This window comes from Agelaius tricolor, unplaced genomic scaffold, assembly GCF_023055355.1.
Source record: "Agelaius tricolor isolate 1412-34295 unplaced genomic scaffold, bAgeTri1.0.p SCAF_56, whole genome shotgun sequence".
Taxonomy (NCBI): domain Eukaryota; kingdom Metazoa; phylum Chordata; class Aves; order Passeriformes; family Icteridae; genus Agelaius; species Agelaius tricolor.
In genome coordinates this window covers 381,431-402,827 of record NW_027269316.1, presented here as the reverse complement: position 1 = coordinate 402,827, position 21,397 = coordinate 381,431, and the positions used below count along the sequence as shown (strand labels likewise).

At 44.3% G+C, this 21,397-nt stretch overlaps 1 protein-coding gene across 2 annotated transcripts in view; it reads right to left on the bottom strand.

Annotated features, from left to right (window-relative positions):
• Positions 1 to 2,623, bottom strand: part of LOC139604871 (splicing regulatory glutamine/lysine-rich protein 1-like) — a 71,489-nt gene extending 68,866 nt beyond the window's left edge. For both annotated transcript variants that reach the window (XM_071456186.1, XM_071456187.1), the window contains exon 1: positions 2,463 to 2,623. In XM_071456186.1, the coding sequence (XP_071312287.1) occupies positions 2,463 to 2,623 (161 nt within the window). The remainder of the gene's footprint in view (positions 1 to 2,462) is intronic.
• Positions 2,624 to 21,397: the final 18,774 nt, after the last annotated feature.

The following is a 21,397-nucleotide window of genomic DNA, read 5'->3' as shown; positions in this document are numbered from 1 at the left end:
AACACTACTGAGTATTTAATATAAGATTTTATGTATTAGACTTCAACAGATTAAGGGAAAAAGTAGAAGGCTGACAAACATGACTGATTTTGAAGAGGTGAACAAAAATTTATACTTTTATTTGGAAAGATCATAATGCTGAATTAGAAAAAGGAGAGTTTATATGATTTATCAAGTGTATATACACATGTACATATAATGTCTACATATTCTGTTTAATGTTGAGCATCAACAGAACTACAAGTTCATATCTATTAGAAAGAAACATGCCCAGAAAAGGGAATGGGATTACAAATATTGCAGTAAATCTTTAAACTTGAATGTCCTCTTTTTAATAAGCAAAATTATGCGTATAGAAGAGAACGCAACTTCATTGTATTCTGCAAACTCATGCCTGACTAAGTAAAAATATTTTGTGTGTATGCTAAATATTTGCAATACAGAATAAGAGAGAAAACAGGCTACAATTGTAGACAATGCAACATACAACTTTGTTTCACCATATTGTTTACCTGACAATGTGTGCTTGCAGCCCAGAAAGCCAACTGTATCCTGGGCTGCATCAAAAGGAGCATGACCAGCAGGTCGAGGGAGGTGATTCTCCCCCTCTACTCTGCTCTTTTGAGATCCCACCTGGAGCACTGCATCCAGCTCTGGGGTCCCCAGCACAGGAAGGACATAGGCCTGTTGGAGAGTCCAGAGGAGGACCATGAAGGTGATCAGAGGGCTGGAACACCTCTCCTATGAAGACAGGCTGAGAGAGCTGGGGCTGTTCAGCCTGGAGAAAAGAAGACATTGTGGAGACCTTATAGCAACCTTTCAGTACCTAACGGGGGCCTACAAGAAGGCTGGATGTCTTACAAGAGCATATAGTGAGAGGACAAGGGGGAATAGGTTCAAACTGAAAAAGTGTAGGTTTAGATTAAATATTAGGAAAACATTCTTTACTGTGAGGATGGTGAGGCACTGAAACAGGTTGCCCAGAGAAGTTGTGGATGACCCATCCCTGGAAGTGTTCAAGGCCAAATTCGATGTGACCCTGAGCAACCTGGTCTAGCAGAAGGTGTCCCTGCCCGTGGCAGGGGGGTTGGAACTAGATGATCTCTAAGGTCCTTTCCAACCCAAGCAATTCTATGATTCTATTCTCTGATAAGTGTATTAAGTGTATTGTGGAACAAGTCCAAAATAAAAACCTAGAAAACTGTGCAAAAATCACTATAACTCTATTAAAGTGTTTAAAACTTAGGTAAAGCTGTTTTATCTTGACATGAATGGATACCTACTATACGTACTTTATATATGTTAAATCACATTTAGGTTTTCTGAACATTCTTCATCCAAACCTAGCTATGTATAATCTAGTAACACATTAAAATGGACAAATACCATCTTCTTTTGCTAGTTTTTTTATAATTAAATTTTATTCCTGTCTTCTTTGTATTAAAATTGAAGTCTGGATGTGAATGACTCCCCCTGCCCCTTTCTGATATTCCTATTTAATTTTCATATATATATATATATATATATTATATTGTTTGAAAGGGCCAGTCTGGATGTGTTAAGAAAAAAAATATTTATTTTCCTCTTCTGTTCCATCTGCTTTGAAGAAACATTGAGGTTTGCAAAATAACAATATTATCTCTCATTTGAGCAGATCCCTTGCATGCAGTTGATATGAGGACAGCTACAATTTAGAGAAACGTGTAAGGTCCGTTATTAATTTTCACTTACTGCAAACATCCTATCGGAGATATTTCTAAGCACAGGCCAAGTACCGTTCCTCTGTTAACAGCTATGCTGACTTCTGTTCGAGTGACCCTTTCTCGCGGAAGAAAACAGCCGTTCGAACAAAAAGAGCTTGGTCTCGCCGGCCGCGCCACTCGGGCGATGCGTGCCGGCGAGACCAGGTAGCCAGGCGGAGGTCAGGCCTGGGGCGCTCCCGCCCGCCCTCCCCCTCTCCTCCTCCTCCCCCCCCCTTGGGATGAATCCGAGCGAAGAGAAAGGTGGGGCACAGAAAACAGGTTTTCAGGGAAACGGGGGAAACGAGACCTGCACCTAGGAAGCGCTTCGGGGCAGCCTGCAAGCACGCGTCTTGTCAGACTGTGACTCAGTGCCGACAGCTGCAACCGGGTGACCGCGGCTCCGAGCGCCACCACGAAAACAAAACTCGCCGTGTTTCTACAGGCCGCTCCAGAGATACCGCGACTGCTCCCCTCCTCCGGACCGAGGTAACCATCTTAGGTCCAGGCATATAGCCCCTTTCCCCTAACGTTCCTGCCCCATACAAAGGGATGGGACCACATGACAGACACACACCCACGTGCGGGAGACTGATGCCCACATTCAAGATGGCACATAGGACCTTCTGCCTCTTCCTTTCCCTCCATCCTCTAGACCCCCTCTAAGCCTCTTCCTCATCCTAAATCTCTATTGCTCTGAGAGCCGACGCAGACCCTGCTTACTCCGGGGGATAGAGGCGCAGCTCCTCGATATCTCCCAGGAAGCTGAAGAGAGTCCTCATCTGCTCACTGGTCACAGCCGAGGAGAGGTTCGTGATCTGGATGACAGACGTGGGGGCCAAGGGGAAGCCTAGCGGCACCCCGATCCCTCCACTGCTCATCATGGCGGAGCCTGCACGACTGCTCCGCTCGCGACAGTGCCACACAGTCGGAGAGGCGGGCCGGACGACAGAGAAGCGCGTGGCGCCTGCCAGAGCGTCCTAGCATGCGGGCGCTCTAGCGGCGGACTCGACTGCTCCCTGGAGGTGCTTCTGGGCGGACAGCCGTTCTTCCCGTGCTAGCTGGGGCTCACGGTGGAGCGGGCGCCCTCGCTCCGCGCCGACGGGACTCCGAGTTCCCCTGCAAGAAGGGAGGGGGAAAAAAGCCAAAAAGCCTTGCTTCCCTCCGGTTTCCCAAGGGGCTACCCAGGCCGCCACTACCAGGACGTGACCGCGTCTCCCTCCTCCCCCGGCCTTCTTTCACACGCACTACCCGCCCTAGGCTGCCAGGGGACTGGATCATAGATTTTGCGATGAGGAGGTTGCATAGCGGAGGAAGCAAGCACGACGGCCCGGACGCCGCACGCAGAATGGTTAAATAGTTCCATCATACGTGGGGAAGGCGCAGCTGCGAGCGCCTGACTAATTCTTGCACGAACAGGGCCTGAGTACCTTGTTAATTGGTTTCCTTGTCCTTTAGCAAAGCAAAAGGCTTATTATTTTAAAACTGGAATACCAAAGAGTCTAGGTACCAAACCTCACCTTTAATAGGTCATGTTTAGCTCTATTAATTGATTTGGCATGAAATTCACTGAATGCTCTGCCAGCAAATTAAAACATGCCCACAGGAAATGGAAGGAGAAATAGATTCCCCATTTAAATGCCCTTTTGGAAGCCAAGTTCAATAAGCAGCAGTTTAATTACCCTAGGGAGTAAACCCTTGAAAACTTGCTCTGTGTTAGACAAGAAGAGTTGTAATGGAATAAGTTGTTAATGGTTTTGATGTCCAGGTGTTAGAGAAATAAATTACTTGTCAGTAGAATTGCCTTGTTAAGGTTTGGAGCTTGACATGCTTCAGTGATCTCAGACCTAAGGGGAGGTTAACAAAGCTTGATAAAAAGGATGTACCACCAAGAGTGGACACAAAGAATGCAGCATTTATGGGCCGTTAGGACATTTGGCAGAACTCCCAAGATAAAGAAGAAATTAAGAAACCCAACTCAGCAACTGTGCTGAAATCAGCACAGACTGGGTAAAAGATAATTGTTTCAGGGGGAGATCACAACCACCAACTCATGGACCACCGACCCAAAAGAAGAGAGACTGAGCATCAGCATGGGAAGGGAGAGACTCATTAACCAATATAAGATAGAATACTAATTAATAAGAGAACTATGTAACTTGTAGCAAATTAACACTAATTCCTTTGTTTGCTGAAATGTATAAATAGTTAAAAATTTTGATAGTCATTGTGCTGGCTTTGTGCATTTGCCACCCAGCTCCCCTTTCTGCACAGGACTGTAAATAAATCAAATACTTTGACTCAGTGTGTGGATTGGCCTCTTGCACACCAGATCAAAGGATCCATTTTGGGACAAATTTTGTTGTAACTTGACTGGGAATTTATAACAATTAAATTGATTTTACCTGGAGTAACAGCAAGTTCTCTTTAAAAGTTAAATTGACTGGAGAAAATGAGACTGAGCACTATGCATATGAGTGATCAGTATTAAGGATCTAACTGCAGTCTTGCTTAGGTGTTAAAGAACTTGTATCTTGGCACTGAAAGACTTAAGGTTACAGACATTCATATTTTAGCTTTTAAAACCTTCCATACCCTACACTTGAACTGACAAAATGGATTTTGAAGGTTGCTTGTGTTCAGCCTCACCTCCAAATCCCTCCAAAATCCCCTGAGACTGTGCTCCCAAATTTCATCTCTGTTTTTCTGTTTTGCTCTGATCCTTTTAAGTTCTTTCATGGATTGTGTAAACAACTTGCAGTACACCAGAACAGAGTGAAGCCTGTCCTAACAGCCCATAACAGGAATCGGGGAGAGAAGTAAAATCAGGGCAGGCTTCCCCAGAAGACATTGTCATGATTAAGCATCACCCATTGCTCTTCTCCTTGATAGAGCCCATCCATGCTGTCTGGTCCCCTGAGGGAGCAGAATTATTTCCAGATCAAATTTTGACTCAGTAGCTCTTATATAAAGTAAAATAATTTAAAAAATATTTTTCCCTGTACTGAGTAAAATATTTTCCCCATTAGATTCCCTGTATCCTTCTTGCAAAATACTGGTGTGTGGTTGTCCTGGTTTAGGGCAAATTTGGTAGAGAATCTCCAAAGGAGGGCCCCCCTAGTAAGCAAACACACACGGCCCCTCCCCCCAACCAGTTCGGGAAGAATTCCTCAGAGAGGAGTGGAAAGAACCTGTTTATTTAACAGGCACAGCACCCCCCAGCACACAAAATGAACAATACCGTAATAAAGCCTCTGATTGGCCTTATCATAAAGCAGAGCAATAGGGCTCAGGAGCTCAGTCCCTGAGTAGGGACCGGGTGCCCGAAGCTAGCTCACTCATGCCAACGCCGCAGGGCTACCATCTAGCAAGCATGGTGATTTTCAGCTCTATAGTGATTAGCAAGCTCTCAGGATTTCAGCTTTGCTTGCTAGGTAGTGGTGCCCCGGGCTTGAGGCTGCAGCAGATGGAGAGAGAGGAGAAGGAGAAGGCGCAGGCTGTTCTACGGAGATGGCTTTATTCAGGGAGGTCCATGAAGGGTCTCTGCTCTTCTTCTTTCTCCCCTAATGGGGTACAGTATGCTTCTTTTATAGGGTTGGAAAGGATCCAAGCTTGACCAATGGTAAGGGGTTAACATGACATTGCCTTATAGGGTTACAGAGATAGGTCAAGGGTGGAGGACAGGGAAACAGGAATTTTCTTTTGCTGTTTCAGAATTCCTATTGTTCATATTCTCCATGGTGCTTTTCCCAAACTTATGGGGTTTACTACAATACTGGATGACACCACTCTGAAAAAAGATGACAAATTCAGAAAGTCTCTCTCTTGGGGGTGGTCACTCTGTTCTCAATCCCTCCGGCGCTGGGGCAGCTGCTGCAGGCCACAAGGTGCAAACTCTCGGTGTTCCCAGGTCCCAGTCTGGAGCAGGTTCAAGTTAGTCGAAAAAAAGGAAAGGAGAAACAGTCCAGGAAGAAATTTGGACTGTTTAGCTAAACTAGCTTATGAGCAGAAGCAAAAGCAAGCAGAAGCAAAGCAGAAGCAAGAGCGAGAGAGCAAAGCGAAAAGCAAAAGCAAAAAAAAAGCAAAAGCAGCACTATGTACTGCCCCATCTCTGTGTCTCACCAGGCTGATAAGAAAACCCAAACAAAACTTTGACTCTTCAGAGCCAGTCTCAAAGGCACAGAACATAATATCCAGCATAAACAGAACACATGAATGGGGATACAAGCATCATAACATCACCCTAGGACTGTGGTTCTCCACTGAAAAATCACAACCTAATAGGTGAGAAAAAGGTTGAAAATTGCAGATGATTGAAAAGAGAATTAAAATGGCAGAAAGACAGAAATTTTTAAGATGCTGCCGTAACTACCATTATTATGGATAATTCTTTTTAAGTCTCTGGAAAAGTAGATAATGTTAACAAAACTATTAAAATCTGTCTTGGTTTGAAAAGACAGGTGTCTGCTAAGGAAGGCAGGCGCTTCCCCTGAAATGGAAAATGTAAACCCCCTCCCTCCGAATTATTATAATTTTGAAATTAAGGGGCTCTCAGGCAAAGATATGGGAGTAGGAATAACAGTTCTTTATTAGGGAAGAAAATTAAAAAAAAATAAACAATGCAGTAATACAAAACAACACTGACAGAGTCAGGATATTACCTGACACCCTGTTGGTCAGGGTGTTGGTAGCAGTCCAATTGAAATGGTGGCTGCAGTCCTCCTGGAGTGACAGATGTGGTTCTGTTGGAGCAGTGATCCTGTAGAAGGGTGTAGTCTTCCTCTGAAGGTCCAGTGGTGGTGTAGATGGGCTTGGTCTTCCTCTGGAAATCCAGTGGGAAAGGGCCGCTCCTCTGGGAATCCAGTGGGAAAGGGCTGCCCTGGTGTCCCAAAATATCATATTATATGCAGGAATGAATGTTTGGCTCACCCCCATGGCGGAGCATCTCACAATGGGATGATGTAATTTTTACCAGTCATGCAGTGAGACTCAATGGCCCATTAACAGAAGATATTTACCAGAGGGAGGATTGGTTTGTGGAAGAGATAAAGAAAACTGCCCAGTTAACAGAAGATAACTGCCACACCTCTAACAGATGGCAAATAGAATATACACTTATCTATCTTGCAATTCAGGACAGTATCACCACACACCACTATAAATATAATTCTTGTTGTCTCAGAGTAACTGCTTTCTAATAACACACAGTGAGTTTTATTAATGTATAGATTAATTCTGCTGGTTTGTTGCTTTTATCTGTAAATTCAGTATCCTGGGAAAGAACTTACCTTAAGAAATATGCAACATGTTGCTATTTTTTTTCAGTGCTTGGTACCATGATAATGGTCTTGAAATCAGTATTCAACCCATCTGATTGCTATTTTTTAACCTGTCTTAGGTGAGGATTTAGTAAGGACAGGGCACTAAAATCTCTGCTGACTTTTATTTTTGTGGCAGCGCAATCTGCCATTGAGGTTTCTAATAGCTTTATTATAGATCAGAGGCACTAATTCTCTCAGGTTGTGAATCTTCTTAATTACTAATTTTGTTACTTGTCTCGTGGAACAATTGTTCTGGGAGCAGCATAACCGATGAAGTCTGCTTTCTTATAGACTTGCATCCTACCAGCCTGTGCCTTGAGACCACAGTCACCTTCACTGGGGTCCTTTTCTGATCCCTTTTCTCACCCCAGGAGCCCCCAGCAAGTATAAATGCCATCAGCCTCACCACTTTTGATGCCCCTGAGTACCACTTACCAAGAGGCAGCTGAGAAAGGAGCATGTTTTTGGTACTAAGCCCGTACATCAGGCTCAAGAGTCATAGAATCATAGAATGTTTGGGGTTGGGAGGAACATTAAAGATTATTCCATTCCCACCCCTTTGCCATGGCCAGGGAACCTTCCATTAGACCAGGTTGCTCAGAGCTCCATTCAACCTGGCCTTGAACACTTCCAGGGATGGGGCAGCCACAGCTTCTCTGGGCAACCTGTGCCAGTGTTTTACCACCCTTTGAGTAGTCATTAAGTTCCTGTTGAAGTCATTTGATCAGTGAGGACACTGCACCCAAGAGCTGATTTTCATTAAACTTGTGATGACTTCCTTTATTTGAGATCCTTAATCTCTTGGCAAATTTGGTTAGAATTCACCAAAATGCAATAGCTGCCATAGAGGGTTTAAAAGACAGTCAGACAGGATGATCAATCAAAGTTAAAAATACAAAATGACATAAACTGCCATGAAAGATGAACTCATACTGGGATTTTGATTTAGGGCTTAAAATTATTTGGTTTAAGGACTTTTACCATTTTTTGTGTCTGGCCATTCCAGTAGTCAATGAAATCTTTAATTCTGTGATCAGTTTCTCTGTAGGACTGTCTTGGTCACGCTAGGACAAGGACCAAGTAGGGTCAGTGCTTCAGTCTCCTGTAGTTTAGAAGCAGCTGTAATTTCACTTCTAAGAACCAATGGACCCAGGAGAGCAGATTACAAAAGAAACCCTTTGGTGTTTTGCATCTCTGGTGTCCATCAGTCTTTTGAGTTCTGGACCTGCTGGATGGGCAGCACATTCCCTCACTGGGACAGTGACTCTTTCCGTGGTTGTATTATATTTTTTATAACAGAGCTGAGACCTCTACAGTCCTGTACTGTCCCCTCCCTAGGCTTGGTGTGAACTTAGGGGAGAGAAATGCTGGATATTGTGGATCTGGTGCTATAGACATAGTAAGTAGGATTCTTTGGGAGCAGGTGTTAGCCAGGACCAGGGAGCAATACCATTTTCCCCCACTGTTTTAGGGAGACCATTGTTTTGCTACATATTATAGTCTATGGAAATTGAATTGTTTTCTATTTTCTATGACTCTGAAGTACCAAGGCCTTAACAACAGGCCCTGAGCCAAATTTGACCTCTAGATGAACCTTCCAACCAAATTTTATATGTATCCACTCATTAACAAAGTACTATTAGCAATATGATATATGTATCCTCTCATTGGCAAAACATGTATTTACCTTTCCATGTTTAGAAAATGGACAAGGCCACATCTTGCCTTGTTTGGGGATATAGGATCAAAGACAATTCCCTTGGTTCCTCCTTGAGCCCTGGCCAGGCTTTGGGAGAAACCCAATAGGAGAATGAAAACAGATGTTCCTGCACTAGAAGTTATAGTAGCTTGTTTATTCAAGAGTATAAAAACAGTACCCTCCCACCGCAAAGTCAGAGAAGCCTCTTTGCCTGTAGGTGGATGCACCTGCTGGATTTCCCAGTTACTGGGAGTGGTTCTCCAGTCTTTCGCTGTGACAGCTTCCCCCAGTTGATGTGCAGCCCTGGATGATAGTTAAGTACTAGGGTAACTGGTGATGTATCTTTCTTAATCACTTTAAGCAATCTTTTGTAGTAATAATTACGTGCATTGCTTAGCTTATCCTTTTGTAATTCTTTGAAGTTTTACATGAGAGTAAATTACACTTATTCCTTAAGTTGGTGTCTGTGTCTTTTGTGCTGACCCTGCCCACTGGCAAAACACTCTCTTCCCCTCAGCACAGAAAAAACATCCTTTCCATCTTACCTCTGCCCCACTTGTAGCTTAGGAAGTTGTAGGAAATTTCATGGTTTGACACTGGCACAATGCCAGTGCCCCCATGAGAATACCCTCTCCCTGGTTTCTGCTGTGAGATGTGACCAGGAATAAGCAAAGCAGGCTCCCACTTAGAAATAAAAAAAAAGAAATGTATTAACTAAACTACAAGGGAAAGGGAAAAAAAGAAACACACAAGGAAAATGAAAACTTCACAAATACATCTCCTCCTCCTCCCCACCAAATTTCCAATACATCCATCCCTCAGATCACCAACTCTCAGTCTATCACCACCCTTTAGATAATCAATTCTCAGTTAATCAAGGAGTGAGGAGTCCCTCTTGTGCCATAGGCTTCCCCAGGAAACACAGTTGAGACCTCTTGTGTTTCCTGTCACATGTGGCACCGCCCGGAGATCATTTGCCATCGTGACATCTTCCTTCCATGCCCAATGCTCTCACCACTGCCCATGGACCAGAGCTGCTTCTAGGGTTTTCCTTTTAAGGGTGCTTTGTCCAGTTCCAAAAAAAACAGCAGTCTCTCACTTTCGGGACACTTGTCCCCCCCAAATTCACCCCCTGGGGCCAAGGGGTCTCGCGAACAGAGATCTTCTCCTCCACTGAAGATCGAGGGCACCACCACCCTCCTCACCCGTTGTCTCTGTTCATGCACTCCCATAACATCACTGCACTCCCTTTGCTCCTAGCCATTGCCTCCCCCCTAAATGCAGTCTCTGTGTCACAGGAAAAAAAAAATGGTTCTGTCCATGGCTATACAAGAAAAGTCCAGCCAAAGGCCACTCCATCACCTCCTCCCACCTAAGATTCTTCTCTTGTGGCCTATTTCCTCTTATCTCTATCTCTCTTCTCGTTCAGCTCCAGGAGGATCAGCATTTGTAAGGTTTCCATCATCCAAGAAAAGGGTTAAAAATCTCAGTCTCTGCCTGCCTGTCCAGAACTCCCAGGCTGCCCTGCTGGGCACCTTCTCGCCGCACCCCCCCCCCCTTCTTCTTCTCAGCCGGCTGCTATCAAATTTCAAGGTGGCACAGGCACCAGCTCTCTCTCTCTCTCCTGGGGGGGGATGGCTGCCCGATGTCTCTTGGTGCTCCTCCACCCTTCCATCCTCAGGGCCCAGGCCTACCTCACCCGGCCTCATGGCTTCCCCTCCCCTGCCCAGACGCAGCAGCTGGGCAGGGGAGAGGTCTGACCTGTTTCCCTGCCAGAACCCAAGAGAGCCTCCCAGGGGGGAGAGCCCTGCTTTTAACCCCATGTTCTCAGAGGCGGACCCAATGTCCCAATGGCCACATTAGGTGCCAATATTAAAATCTGAGCACCCATTGGCCTGACCACAGCATCCCAGAAAACATATTTCCTGTCAAACCACCACACTGTGTGTGTCTGATTGTCTGTGTGTGTGTGTGTGTGTGTGTCTGTCTGTCTGTCTGTGTGTGTGTCTGTGTGTGTGTATGTGTCTGTGTGTGTGTCTGTGTTTCTGTTGGTCTCTGTGTGTGTGTGTCTGTGTGTGTGTGGGTCTGTGTGTGTGCGTGTCTGTTTGTCTCTGTGTGTGTCTGTGATTCTGTGTGTCTGTGTGTGTCTGTGTGTCTGTGTGTGTCTGGGTGTGTCTGTGTGCCTTGTAGCCCCAATCCCTTGGGTTTTAGCTCATTCAACCTGATGTGGAATAGGAGTGCCAGATTGGCAGCAGAGGTCTAGTGTACCTGTCTTCCTAAAACTAGCTTGTGCACAGGACAAGTCTAGTGAGTTTATGTGGACTTTTACTGAGTTATATATGAACAGAGCCCCAGATCTGTCTCAGCAGTAATAGATATGCCTTTCATGAGCTCCCAAAGTGTGGCAGCAGCTCTCTGGCCACAGAGAGCAGACACAGGCCTTCCCAGGCATTTTTCCCTGGGGAAGGCTGTGAGAAGCTGTGAGAAAGCTCAGAGAAAGAATTAAAACAGTTCTTATCTCCACTTGCTGCACCTGTTGCTAGGCAAATGTGAAATGTGTTATGGAGATTTGTTTACCAAAGGGTGGTGGTGTTTTGGTTGGTTGACCAATGAGGTAAAAGCTTTATGGAACAGGGTGGAAGAGGTTACGGGTTTCTTAAGAAAATAGTATGAATATAGAAGAATAAAGCAATGGTTCAGCCTTCTGCATCATGGAGTCAGTGCTAATTACACCCATGTCGGGGGGACCCCTGCATCAATACCAAAGGTTTATGCATGGTGGGATGCTGAGCCTGCCTGCTTATGTTGGAAGTAATGGCTAGGTCATCTGCTGATTGTGAGAAATTTACTGTTAAAAAATTACATCTCCACAAAATATTTATATATGTTGGGCACAGTCATATGGCTTATTATTGGAATATTTACCAATATAGCCTGACGGGATGTGCCTGAGCTTGTCTGGCCTTTGCTGCTGAACCAAATAGTGGCAACTGCGGTGTTTTACCCAAGAGACACTTTTGGCTAGCTGGATGTTGCAGCTGGGCGCTTGGAGACAAGTCCAGGCTTGCAGGAGCTCTGGTGGTGGTGGGATGGAGCCCCCTCCCTTAAGAGGGTTCGCTCCTCAGGTTTACCTCTGGCAGAGAAGCTCTAAGGCAATGGTGAAGGAAAGGAGTCGGTTCTGATGGAGGGTTTCAATCCAGAGCTTTATTCTGGCCCACAGGCCTCTGAATCCAGCAACAGCTCCAACAGAACTCTCTGAACCACATGGTTTCTGGCTCTTTTAACCCCGCGGAGAGGGGGAGGGAAGGGGTAGGAAGCCCACCAACCAGGTACATAGGAGGAGGTCTTAAGGGACAAAGGACACCTGTATGGCCCAATGCCACCCCCCCCCCCCCCCCGGGGTAGAGGGCATCCTTTGAATCTGCCAATCACTCGACACCCTTCTGGAATTCCAGGATTGACAGACAGTGCTCGGCAGGGGTCAGGGAGGGGAAAGGAGAGGTGATTGACACACCTGTGAGGGAATCTTCAGGGGAGGAACCGGGTTTCTAAAGTAAACCCTGAAATCACAACGCAACAGCTTATTTTTAAGTGCATGCAAGGTCAAAGCAGCTGCAAATCTTTCTCCTAAAAGTGCTGTCCTTGAGTTACCCTTGTTATAAATGATCAATCGAAAGCCAAATTATCAAAAATGCGAAAATATTTTATTTATCTTTTTCCGTGACCAAAATACGGTCCTCAAAACCACCACAGCCAAAGAGACAGCGTCGAGCCCGGGGTTGGCGCTGGGTGAACCTAGATCCGACCTCTATCGCATCAGATCCCTCCCCGTTCACAAGAGCCACTTTTTGCGGGGTTGTTTTATACAGTTTATTATGCCTGAGGCAGAGGAGTCCCAGTTTCTTTTGTAACTCTGCATATTCAAGACTGTTTATTTCACTGTGCATAGCTGGACAGTCGCTGTTTCCTGGTCAATAGCCGGTGTTAATCAAGTCCAGGGAAGTCGCATATTCACATGTATCTTTCTGGCGACTCTTGCTATCTTGATTGATGGTATCAACAGGGCGATGATCGTTCTTAGGTGTCTTCCAATTACTCGGGATAGCAGCGATCATCGCGCTTGGGCACGTCTATTCATAAGCTAACTGCGGATTGTTCTCCTGCCGACTCCAGGAATCTCGGAATTCAAGTAGGTGTCTGTCTTTGGGCTGCTTGTGGTCAGAGACTCGTTTGGATTTCACAATTTTATAAAATACATTCTCTCTATAGCATGAATTATTTCATAACATATATTACACCCTGATGTGCAGCATGCATTGCACACAGGGCACCTGAAGTTTTTCAGCTCCAGGATGATTTTGCTTACTGTGCTGCAGATTCACAGGCTTTATTAAACCAGCTATCTCTATGAGACAGGGAGCGGAAACTAACACATATAAATCTCTTATCTTGTGTAGGCATGGCCTTGCCTTTCTGTTAAACGCATCCTTACCTGTTTAAGCTGCTGCTCTTCCACAGCAGATTTTGTCATCTCACTCCTTAAAGACCTTGTTTGAGCTCTTAGTGCATTGATGAGCAGCAATGTAGATCCCAGCTGAGATTTGGGATGGCACCATGGGCTTGTTGATGCCCCGTCATGCCACAATTGCCACCTGTCTCTTTGTGCTGTCACATTGCATCACAGCTGGGCTGGACCTCAAAACTGTTTTTCACTGCTGGCTTGGAGGTTGGTTTAGGCTGCCAAAGAAATAAAGGTTATGTGAGTCTTCCATCTGGCTGTCCATCTGTCACCTCTCACCTTCCTTCCTCTCCTTTTTAGTTATTTATCATCAAGTGAGCCATAAAATGCTTATACAAAGGGTGAAGAGCAAAGATTTTGAGTCCCTTTAAAACTGCCAGGTGGACAGAGAAGGGCCATCACTCAGTCCTGAAGGTGCAGGAGGGAAAGCTGAGCTGTTCTCATGTCTCAAAGTGGTGGGCAGCTGCAGGAAAGGGAAGGGAATCCCTCTAGGACCCCCAATATAATTTTTCTATCAAGCACTGCAAACATCTGGGCAATGCGGAGCTTCTGGAGCTGCACATTGGTGAGTTGTTGGCCAATTTCACAGCTGACCTTTTTCCTCTGCTGTTCACTCCCTAAAGGTGGGACATGCCTTACAAAAAATGAAAGTGTTAGAGAGCTGTCCAGATTATTTAAAATCTCACTTTCCGGGAAATTTGGACTCAGATGTTTCTCTTTTTATTTTCAAACTGGATGGTAGCCCTTATGTCATGCAATTTTACACATTTTAGAATAAAATGGTGGGCTGAATAGGAAATTCAAAGTGACTGAATTAATGGAATTCCTGTGTCAGGAAAAAGGTAATGGAAAGAGCAAAGTAGCTGTGGCATCTGGGCAATTACAGATGGAAAAAACCTTCTAAGATCCTCATCAGTCTCTTGATATTTTTTATTTCTGTAAGATCTGAGCATTTCTCATTACTGAATTTACTTACACTCCTATCTCAAGCTGATTTGTGAACATTTTTATTGCCTTCCTGAGGAACAATGTATTTTGTAGGTCATGCCATAAAAAGCAATTAAAAATAAGCATTATTATTTTATTACGTAGATGGAAAGAGATAGGAGCAGCATAAAAGAGATGCTCTATGTTATGCTGAAAATCTTGTAGAGGTAGCAGTTGAATCCAGGACATCTACAATCCAGGCAAAATGCCTTTTATTGTACAACCATCTTTCTCCTCCTTCCATCTCTGGGCTAACTGTAGTCCTTTACTGATAAATATTGTTTGCAATAAAGCAGCTCATACCTGAAAGGAGGTTGTAGCAAGGTGGGGGTTGGTCTTTTCTCCCAGGTAACAAGTGACAAGACAAAATGACCTCAAGTTGCGCCAGAGGAGGTTTAGATTAGACATTAGGAAATTTTTCTTCACTTGGAAGGGTGGTCAGGCATTGGAACAAGCTGCCCAGGAAAGTGGTGGAGCCATCATCCCTGAAAGTGTTCAGGGGGTATGTAGATGTGGCACTTGGACATGGTTTAGTGGTGAACATGGCAGTGTGGGTTAACAGTTGGACTTGATGATCTTAGAAAACTGTGCCCTGGCCCCATTGGTCCAGATTGTGGTTTGGAGCTGTCACTTCAGCACTGTGGCTCGGTGTGGCATTCACATTCTCTGAACAGAGAGAGACATGATTCTCTCTCTCAGGTTTTTTCCTGGAGAAGCACAGAGGGAAAACAATTTTTATCTCTGCTTGCTGCTCCTGTTGTTTTGCATATGTGGAATGTGTTGGGAAGATTGTTTACCTGAAGGAATTTGGTAATTGGATTCTGGTGGAGATTATGTTAATTAGCCTATCAGGTCCAAGCTGTGTGGACTGCCGGTCTGCAGACAGTCACAAGTTTTTTCAGTTAGTAGTAAGTATGGTATAGTATGGTATAGTATGGTATAGTATAGTATAGTATAGTATAGTATCTCTTTTTAATATAGTTGTAATGTAATATAGTATAGTTTTAATAAAGCGAGTGTTCAGCATTCCAAAGCCTTGGAGTCAGATGCAAATCATTCCCTGGTTGGGGGCACCTTGTTATACTATAGCTCAGGAGCAGCTCCGCTGCCTCTTCTCAACCCCCTTGCCCTGCAGAAGCATCCTAGAGGCATGGGAAATGGGAGGAGAACCGCCAGGCATGCAGTGCCAAGGTCTGCTGATACCTTCACTGGAGCGAGCCAGACAAAATTAACTCCCTTCTGGTTCCAGCCATGGAATCTCGCCTGCCAAAACCATGCCCATGACTAAGACATAAATGATATTTGAATAAACAGCACTGAAAACTCCACTCCCTTGCCTCTGTACCCAAGACACTACCCCAGTCTTCAGGAAAAATAGAATTACTAGAACATTCAAAGAAAATGCTACCAGATTATCCTTATTGCTGCTTTGTAATGAAGGAATGGGACCATCGTTGGGCTAAGAATGATTTATTGCTCAGATAAACATCAGTCTCAGAGACCGTGAGATTTTAAAGGAGCAAGCAGTCAGCCATAGATCAAAGTAGTCACAAGTTCTTTATTATAGGACAATATATAACTTTCTAATTCAATAGACAGTCACCACAAGGTTTATTTTGCTTTTCTAACCTATCACCTTTACTCACTTCTACTGCACTGCAGATACTTTTACTCAATGGGCTATTATCACACTTATACACACATGCTTCTATTATAACTCTTAAACTCTTAACTTACTCTATACCAATAAATTACTATACTATAGACCCTTCACCATCTTACCCAATACAGTTTCTTACTTAAGGTATATTCTTACTTACAACTATAGAAACATAAGTTTATGATTTTTCTACCTAATGTCTGTGTACTTTATTTTTTCATCAATCCATGCTCCTTCCAAGGCTGCAGATCAAACCCTCCTGGCTCTGTGGAAGTTTCTATCTTTCCATTTCCCACACCAGATGATAAATTGTCTATACCTGGTGAGCTAATACAATGTTTGTTCTTCTGAAACCACTGGCCTATGGAACTGCACAATGCCCATTGTGTAAGGAGAACTGGAAGTTCACCAGCCCCAGTGCCCTCCCAAGTCAATTATGTCAGCTGTAACATTGGGGTCCATGATTACTAGGAACCACCAGAGAGATCCCCAGGACAGAAGAACGCATGCATAAAGGGGAGGGAAAATATATTAATGATTTCAGGGAAACTATTATCACATGTATGTTTATTCTGGGACAATCAATGAATATGTATGTAAAATACAGTACATAAACAGAAACTTTCCTGTACTCAGCATGCACAGCTTTAGGAGGAGCTATCTCTCTGTGCGTCTGGCCGATTAAAGAATGCCTGCTTCTTAATGATACATTGGTGCTAAGGAGTTGTTTTTATTTTACCAAATTTTTGGTAACAGTTTTGGCAACCCAGGTGGAACATACTCCTGAATTTCAACAGATCTGAGGGATCACAAGACCTCCAGCTGGCACCAAGGGACTCTCAGGGAAAACCTTTGATCACTGGTCTGAAGGAAATCAGAGTAAGACCCCTGGTAAGATAAAGGTAGTCTTTACTTTACTTTAAAGGTGTTAACTGTTAACCTCCCTGTAAGGTGCAGCAAAAGCTATGCAGGGATTGGTTTAATGGTACCTAAAGTAGGAAAAGGGAAGGGTTAGAGTCCCTTCTAAGGAGCTCCTAAATGGTAATTGGTTATAATGGGAAACAAAACCTCAAAAGAGGTATCACAGGTGTCACTGCTGGAATGTATCTTGAAACACTGGAAAGAAATTGGGGGTTATCCCCTTACATGAGAAAAACCTATAAAATATTGTAATCAGTGGTGGCCACTTTACGCAATGGAAGATCAAGAGAAGTGGCCTAAGGATAGAATCTTACAGTATAACACCATATTGCTATTAATGTTGTTTTGTAGAAGGGAAAATAAGTGGGATGAAGTTCCTTATGTTGACTTGGTTTTCACCCTAAGAAATCATCCATATGGGCAAAAGGAATGTGGGAAGACCACCAAGATCCATTAGTTTTATCACTTGAAAAGGAAAAGAAAGGCAAAGGGTTGAATAGATGTTGTTCTGCATGCATCATAGGACAGAGGCGTTTAAAGTGCAGGCAAGAGGAGAAGGATTCAGAGCTGATGATTGCTCTGCAGCGAAGAATGGGGGGGGAGGGAAAGTTGTGATGGCTCCCCTCCAGCACACGGTCAGGAATCACGGTCCAGTAAGAGTAAAACCCCCATTTTTAATAGAGGATTCAATGTCATGGAGAAAGGTGGGAGGAGTTTATAGGGAAGATCTGGATAGAGCTGCTAAAGAATTTGAAACCACAATTAAAACTCAGGACCCCCCTCACTTGGAAACAATTGATTGGATATTATAATAATTGGTGGCTAAAGTATACTTTGGTAATATGTATTAATTAGTGGATGAAAGTATATTTGGCAGTATGTGTTGTGATAGTTGGTGACTGAAGTGTATTTGGCAATTTGTAAAGAAAGGGGACATTGGAAAAGGGACTGTCTCCAAGCCGGGGGAAATCAGACAGAAAACCTAAACCTGGATCTTCAAGTCATCAAGCTTAAGACCTTAAGTGAAGGTTAAGAATTCCCCTGAAGGGGACCAGGGGAATAATCTTCAGCTGAGCCCCTGGTTACATTATCACTGGGAAATTAAAAGGTAAATTTTTTAAATTGATACAAGAACAACTTAGTACTGAATACATGCAGAGGAAAACTTAGCTCAGAACCTGTAAGTGTTGTGGGTGCAACAGGGAGGAAAGAGAACAGGCCTTTTTTTACAACTATTACTATTTAAATTTTAAAAAACAGTGTGGGAAACACTAATCTCTATATGCCTGAATGCCCAACACCCTTGTTGGGGAGAGATTTATTGGGAAAATTGGATGCGCAAATAACTTTCCAGGACGGGAAAAACCAAATTCAAACACCACAATCAAAAGCTGTCAAGGCAAAGATTTAATGCTACAGGAATCAGACGAGTTGGAAGAAATCCCAGAGGAGGCAGAGAATGCTGTAACCCTGTTGGTATGGGCAACTGAGATGCCTGGATGATCAAAGGTGGCCAAACCAGTGAAGATTACTCTCAAACCTGAAGGCAAACGAGTAAAGCAAAAACAATATCCTATTAATTGGGAGGCAAAGAAAAAGTTGGAGAAGCTTATAGAAAAATTTTTAGAATATGGGTTATTTAAAGAGTGTAAATCAGAGTATAACACACCCATATTACCAGTTATAGATTAGTACAAGATGTAAGGGTCATTAATAAAATGCTACCTGATATTCATTCAGTAGTAGCTAATCTGCACACACTCTTGACAACACTGAAAGGGGAATACAAATGGTTCATGGTGCTCAGTCTTAGGGATGCTTTTTTCCGTAATACCTTGACTCAGGTAGTTAGAAATTGTTTGCCTTTCAGTGGGGGAATCCAAACACTGGGTGGAAGGCCACAACTAACATGAATTGTGCTAAAAAAAAATAATTGGAAAGTATTCTGCCAGCAATCATAACTGAAGCTAAGTGCCTCAGTGCCACTGTAAGTCTATTAAATTTCTTGGGACAATCTGGATACAGGGTGTCAAAAAAAAATGGCACAAATATGCAAAGAAGCGGTAATATATTTTAGTTTTGAGATCTTGCAGGGAAAAAGAAGCTTGGGAAGCAGCTGAAAAGCAGCTGTTTGTCAGACATTGGAGCCAAGAACTACAACCTTTCTTAGGTATGGCCAGATGATGTCAGTTATGGATTGCCAATTATGGGGTACTGGCAAAACCCTTGTATGGTCCTCCACTGAAAATACTTGGTATGGACTCTTGAGAGTCAGAGGGCCTGGAAAGCCCTGAAAGAACCTTAATGCCAACCCCTACATTGGAACTCCCACACTTAAACCAAACCATTTGAGTTATTTGTGCATGAAAGGATGCACCTGGCACTGAGGGTACTGGTGCAGCATTTGGGGTCATGGAAGCAGCCTGTCTAAACAATTGGACAATGCAAGTAAAGGATGACCTGGATACCTGAGAGCAGTGGTAGCTGCAGAGAAGCGCAAAAGCTGATATGTACTAATAAAGCCTCTGTTTTGGCCTTATCATAAAGCAGAGCAATAGGGCTCAGGAGCTCAGTCCCTGAGTAGGGACCGGGTGCCCGAAGCTAGCTCACTCATGCCAACACCGCGGGGCTACCATCTAGCAAGCATGGTGATTTTCAGCTCTATAGTGATTAGCAAGCTCTCAGGATTTCAGCTTTGCTTGCTAGGTAGTGGTGCCCCGGGCTTGAGGCTGCAGCAGATGGAGAGAGAGGAGAAGGAGAAGGCACAGGCTGTTCTACGGAGATGGCTTTATTTGGGGAGGTCCATGAAGGGTCTCTGCTCTTCTTCTTTCTCCCCTAATGGGGTACAGTATGCTTCTTTTATAGGGTTGGAAAGGATCCAAGCTTGACCAATGGTAAGGGGTTAACATGACATTGCCTTATAGGGTTACAGAGATAGGTCAAGGGTGGAGGACAGGGAAACAGGAATTTTCTTTTGCTGTTTCAGAATTCCTATTGTTCATATTCTCCATGGTGCTTTTCCCAAACTTATGGGGTTTACTACAATGTACCCCACGTGGTAATAAATGGTTTGGAACAAAAAGGAGGACATTAGATATCACCAGCAAAATGCTGACATACTAGGTCATCCTACTGGAGCAGGACAATGTTGGGCTTAAGGTAATGACTACTTTAAACTCCGACATGTTTCTCCAGGCTTCAGAAGAAGCTTAGAGACCTTTGTACTGTGACTGCCTGGTAACCATTGAACAAGTGTTTTCTGGCAGACCAGATCTGAAGAGCAATCCCATCCAGTGATGCCTTATCAAACCTAGAAATAAAACAACACAATTTCAAGATAATATTAGTATAGGAGGTAACATAAAGACTGGTCTTTATTAGAGGCCTCCAGGGGTTTTCCATATTGTGATTTTCCACACAATATGTTTACTCCCTTTCCTGGTGCCAATTCCAGGGCTCTTCGTAACTGAGGTGTACATGGGCAGCAGTGCAGCTTCTATTGTCTTCATTGGCTTGACTACTGCATAGTCAGCTTTTTGTTTTCCATCTGTGGTGGTTTGACAGGAAATGTGTTTTTTAGGATGCTATAGTTGGGCTAATGGATATTCAGATTTTAATATTGGCATTTACTGTGGCCATTAAGACATGGATCTGCTTCTGAGAACACGGGGTTAAAAGCAGAGCTCTCCCCTGGGAGGCTCTCTTGGGTTCCGGTGAGGGATGAGATTGGATCTCTCCCCCGTCCAGCTGCTGCTGCTGGGCGGGGGAGGGGAGCCATGCGTCTGGGTGAGGTAGGCTGAGGCTTGGACCGAGAGGGGAGGTGAAGAGGCCCCTGAGGATGGAAGGGTGGGAGAAGCACCAGGAGGCATCGGGCAGCCTTCTCAAGAGAGAGAGAGAGAGTACAGCCTGTGCCTGAGACTGTAACCTTGAAACTTGATAAACATGGGCCTGTGCCGGCAGCACGGCTGGGAAGAAGAAGGGGGGGTGCAGCCGGCCGCTTGTAGGAGCTTTTAACTCCTTTTTGGACAATGAAAACTTTGCAGAACATTAACCTTTTCTTAGAAGAGAGATAGAGATGAAATGGAAGAAGAAAATGTGCAAGTGTGAGAGAGGTCTGGGCAAGCAAGAGATAGTGGAAGAATAGAGAAGAATTTTAGTGGGAAGAGATGATGGAGTGGCTTTTGCTGGACTCTTTTTGTACAGCTATGGACAGAACTATGTTCCTTGTGATACAAAGACTGCATCTAGGGGGAGGCAATGCCTCAGAACCAAGAGGGTTCAGTGTTGGTACTCCTCGGCCCCAGGGGGTGAAAAAATATGGGGGGGACAGGTGTCCCAAAGGAGAGACTGTGCTCTTTTTAGAACGGGACAAAGCATCCTTAAAAAGACAACCCTAGAAGCAGCTCTAGTCCATGTTCAGTGGTGAGAGCACTGGACATGAAAGGAAGAGGTCACGACGGCAGATGTACTCCGGGCGGTGCCATGAGTGACACGAAAACACACAAGGCTTCAACTGTGTTTCCAGGGGAAGCCCATGGTACAAGAAAGACT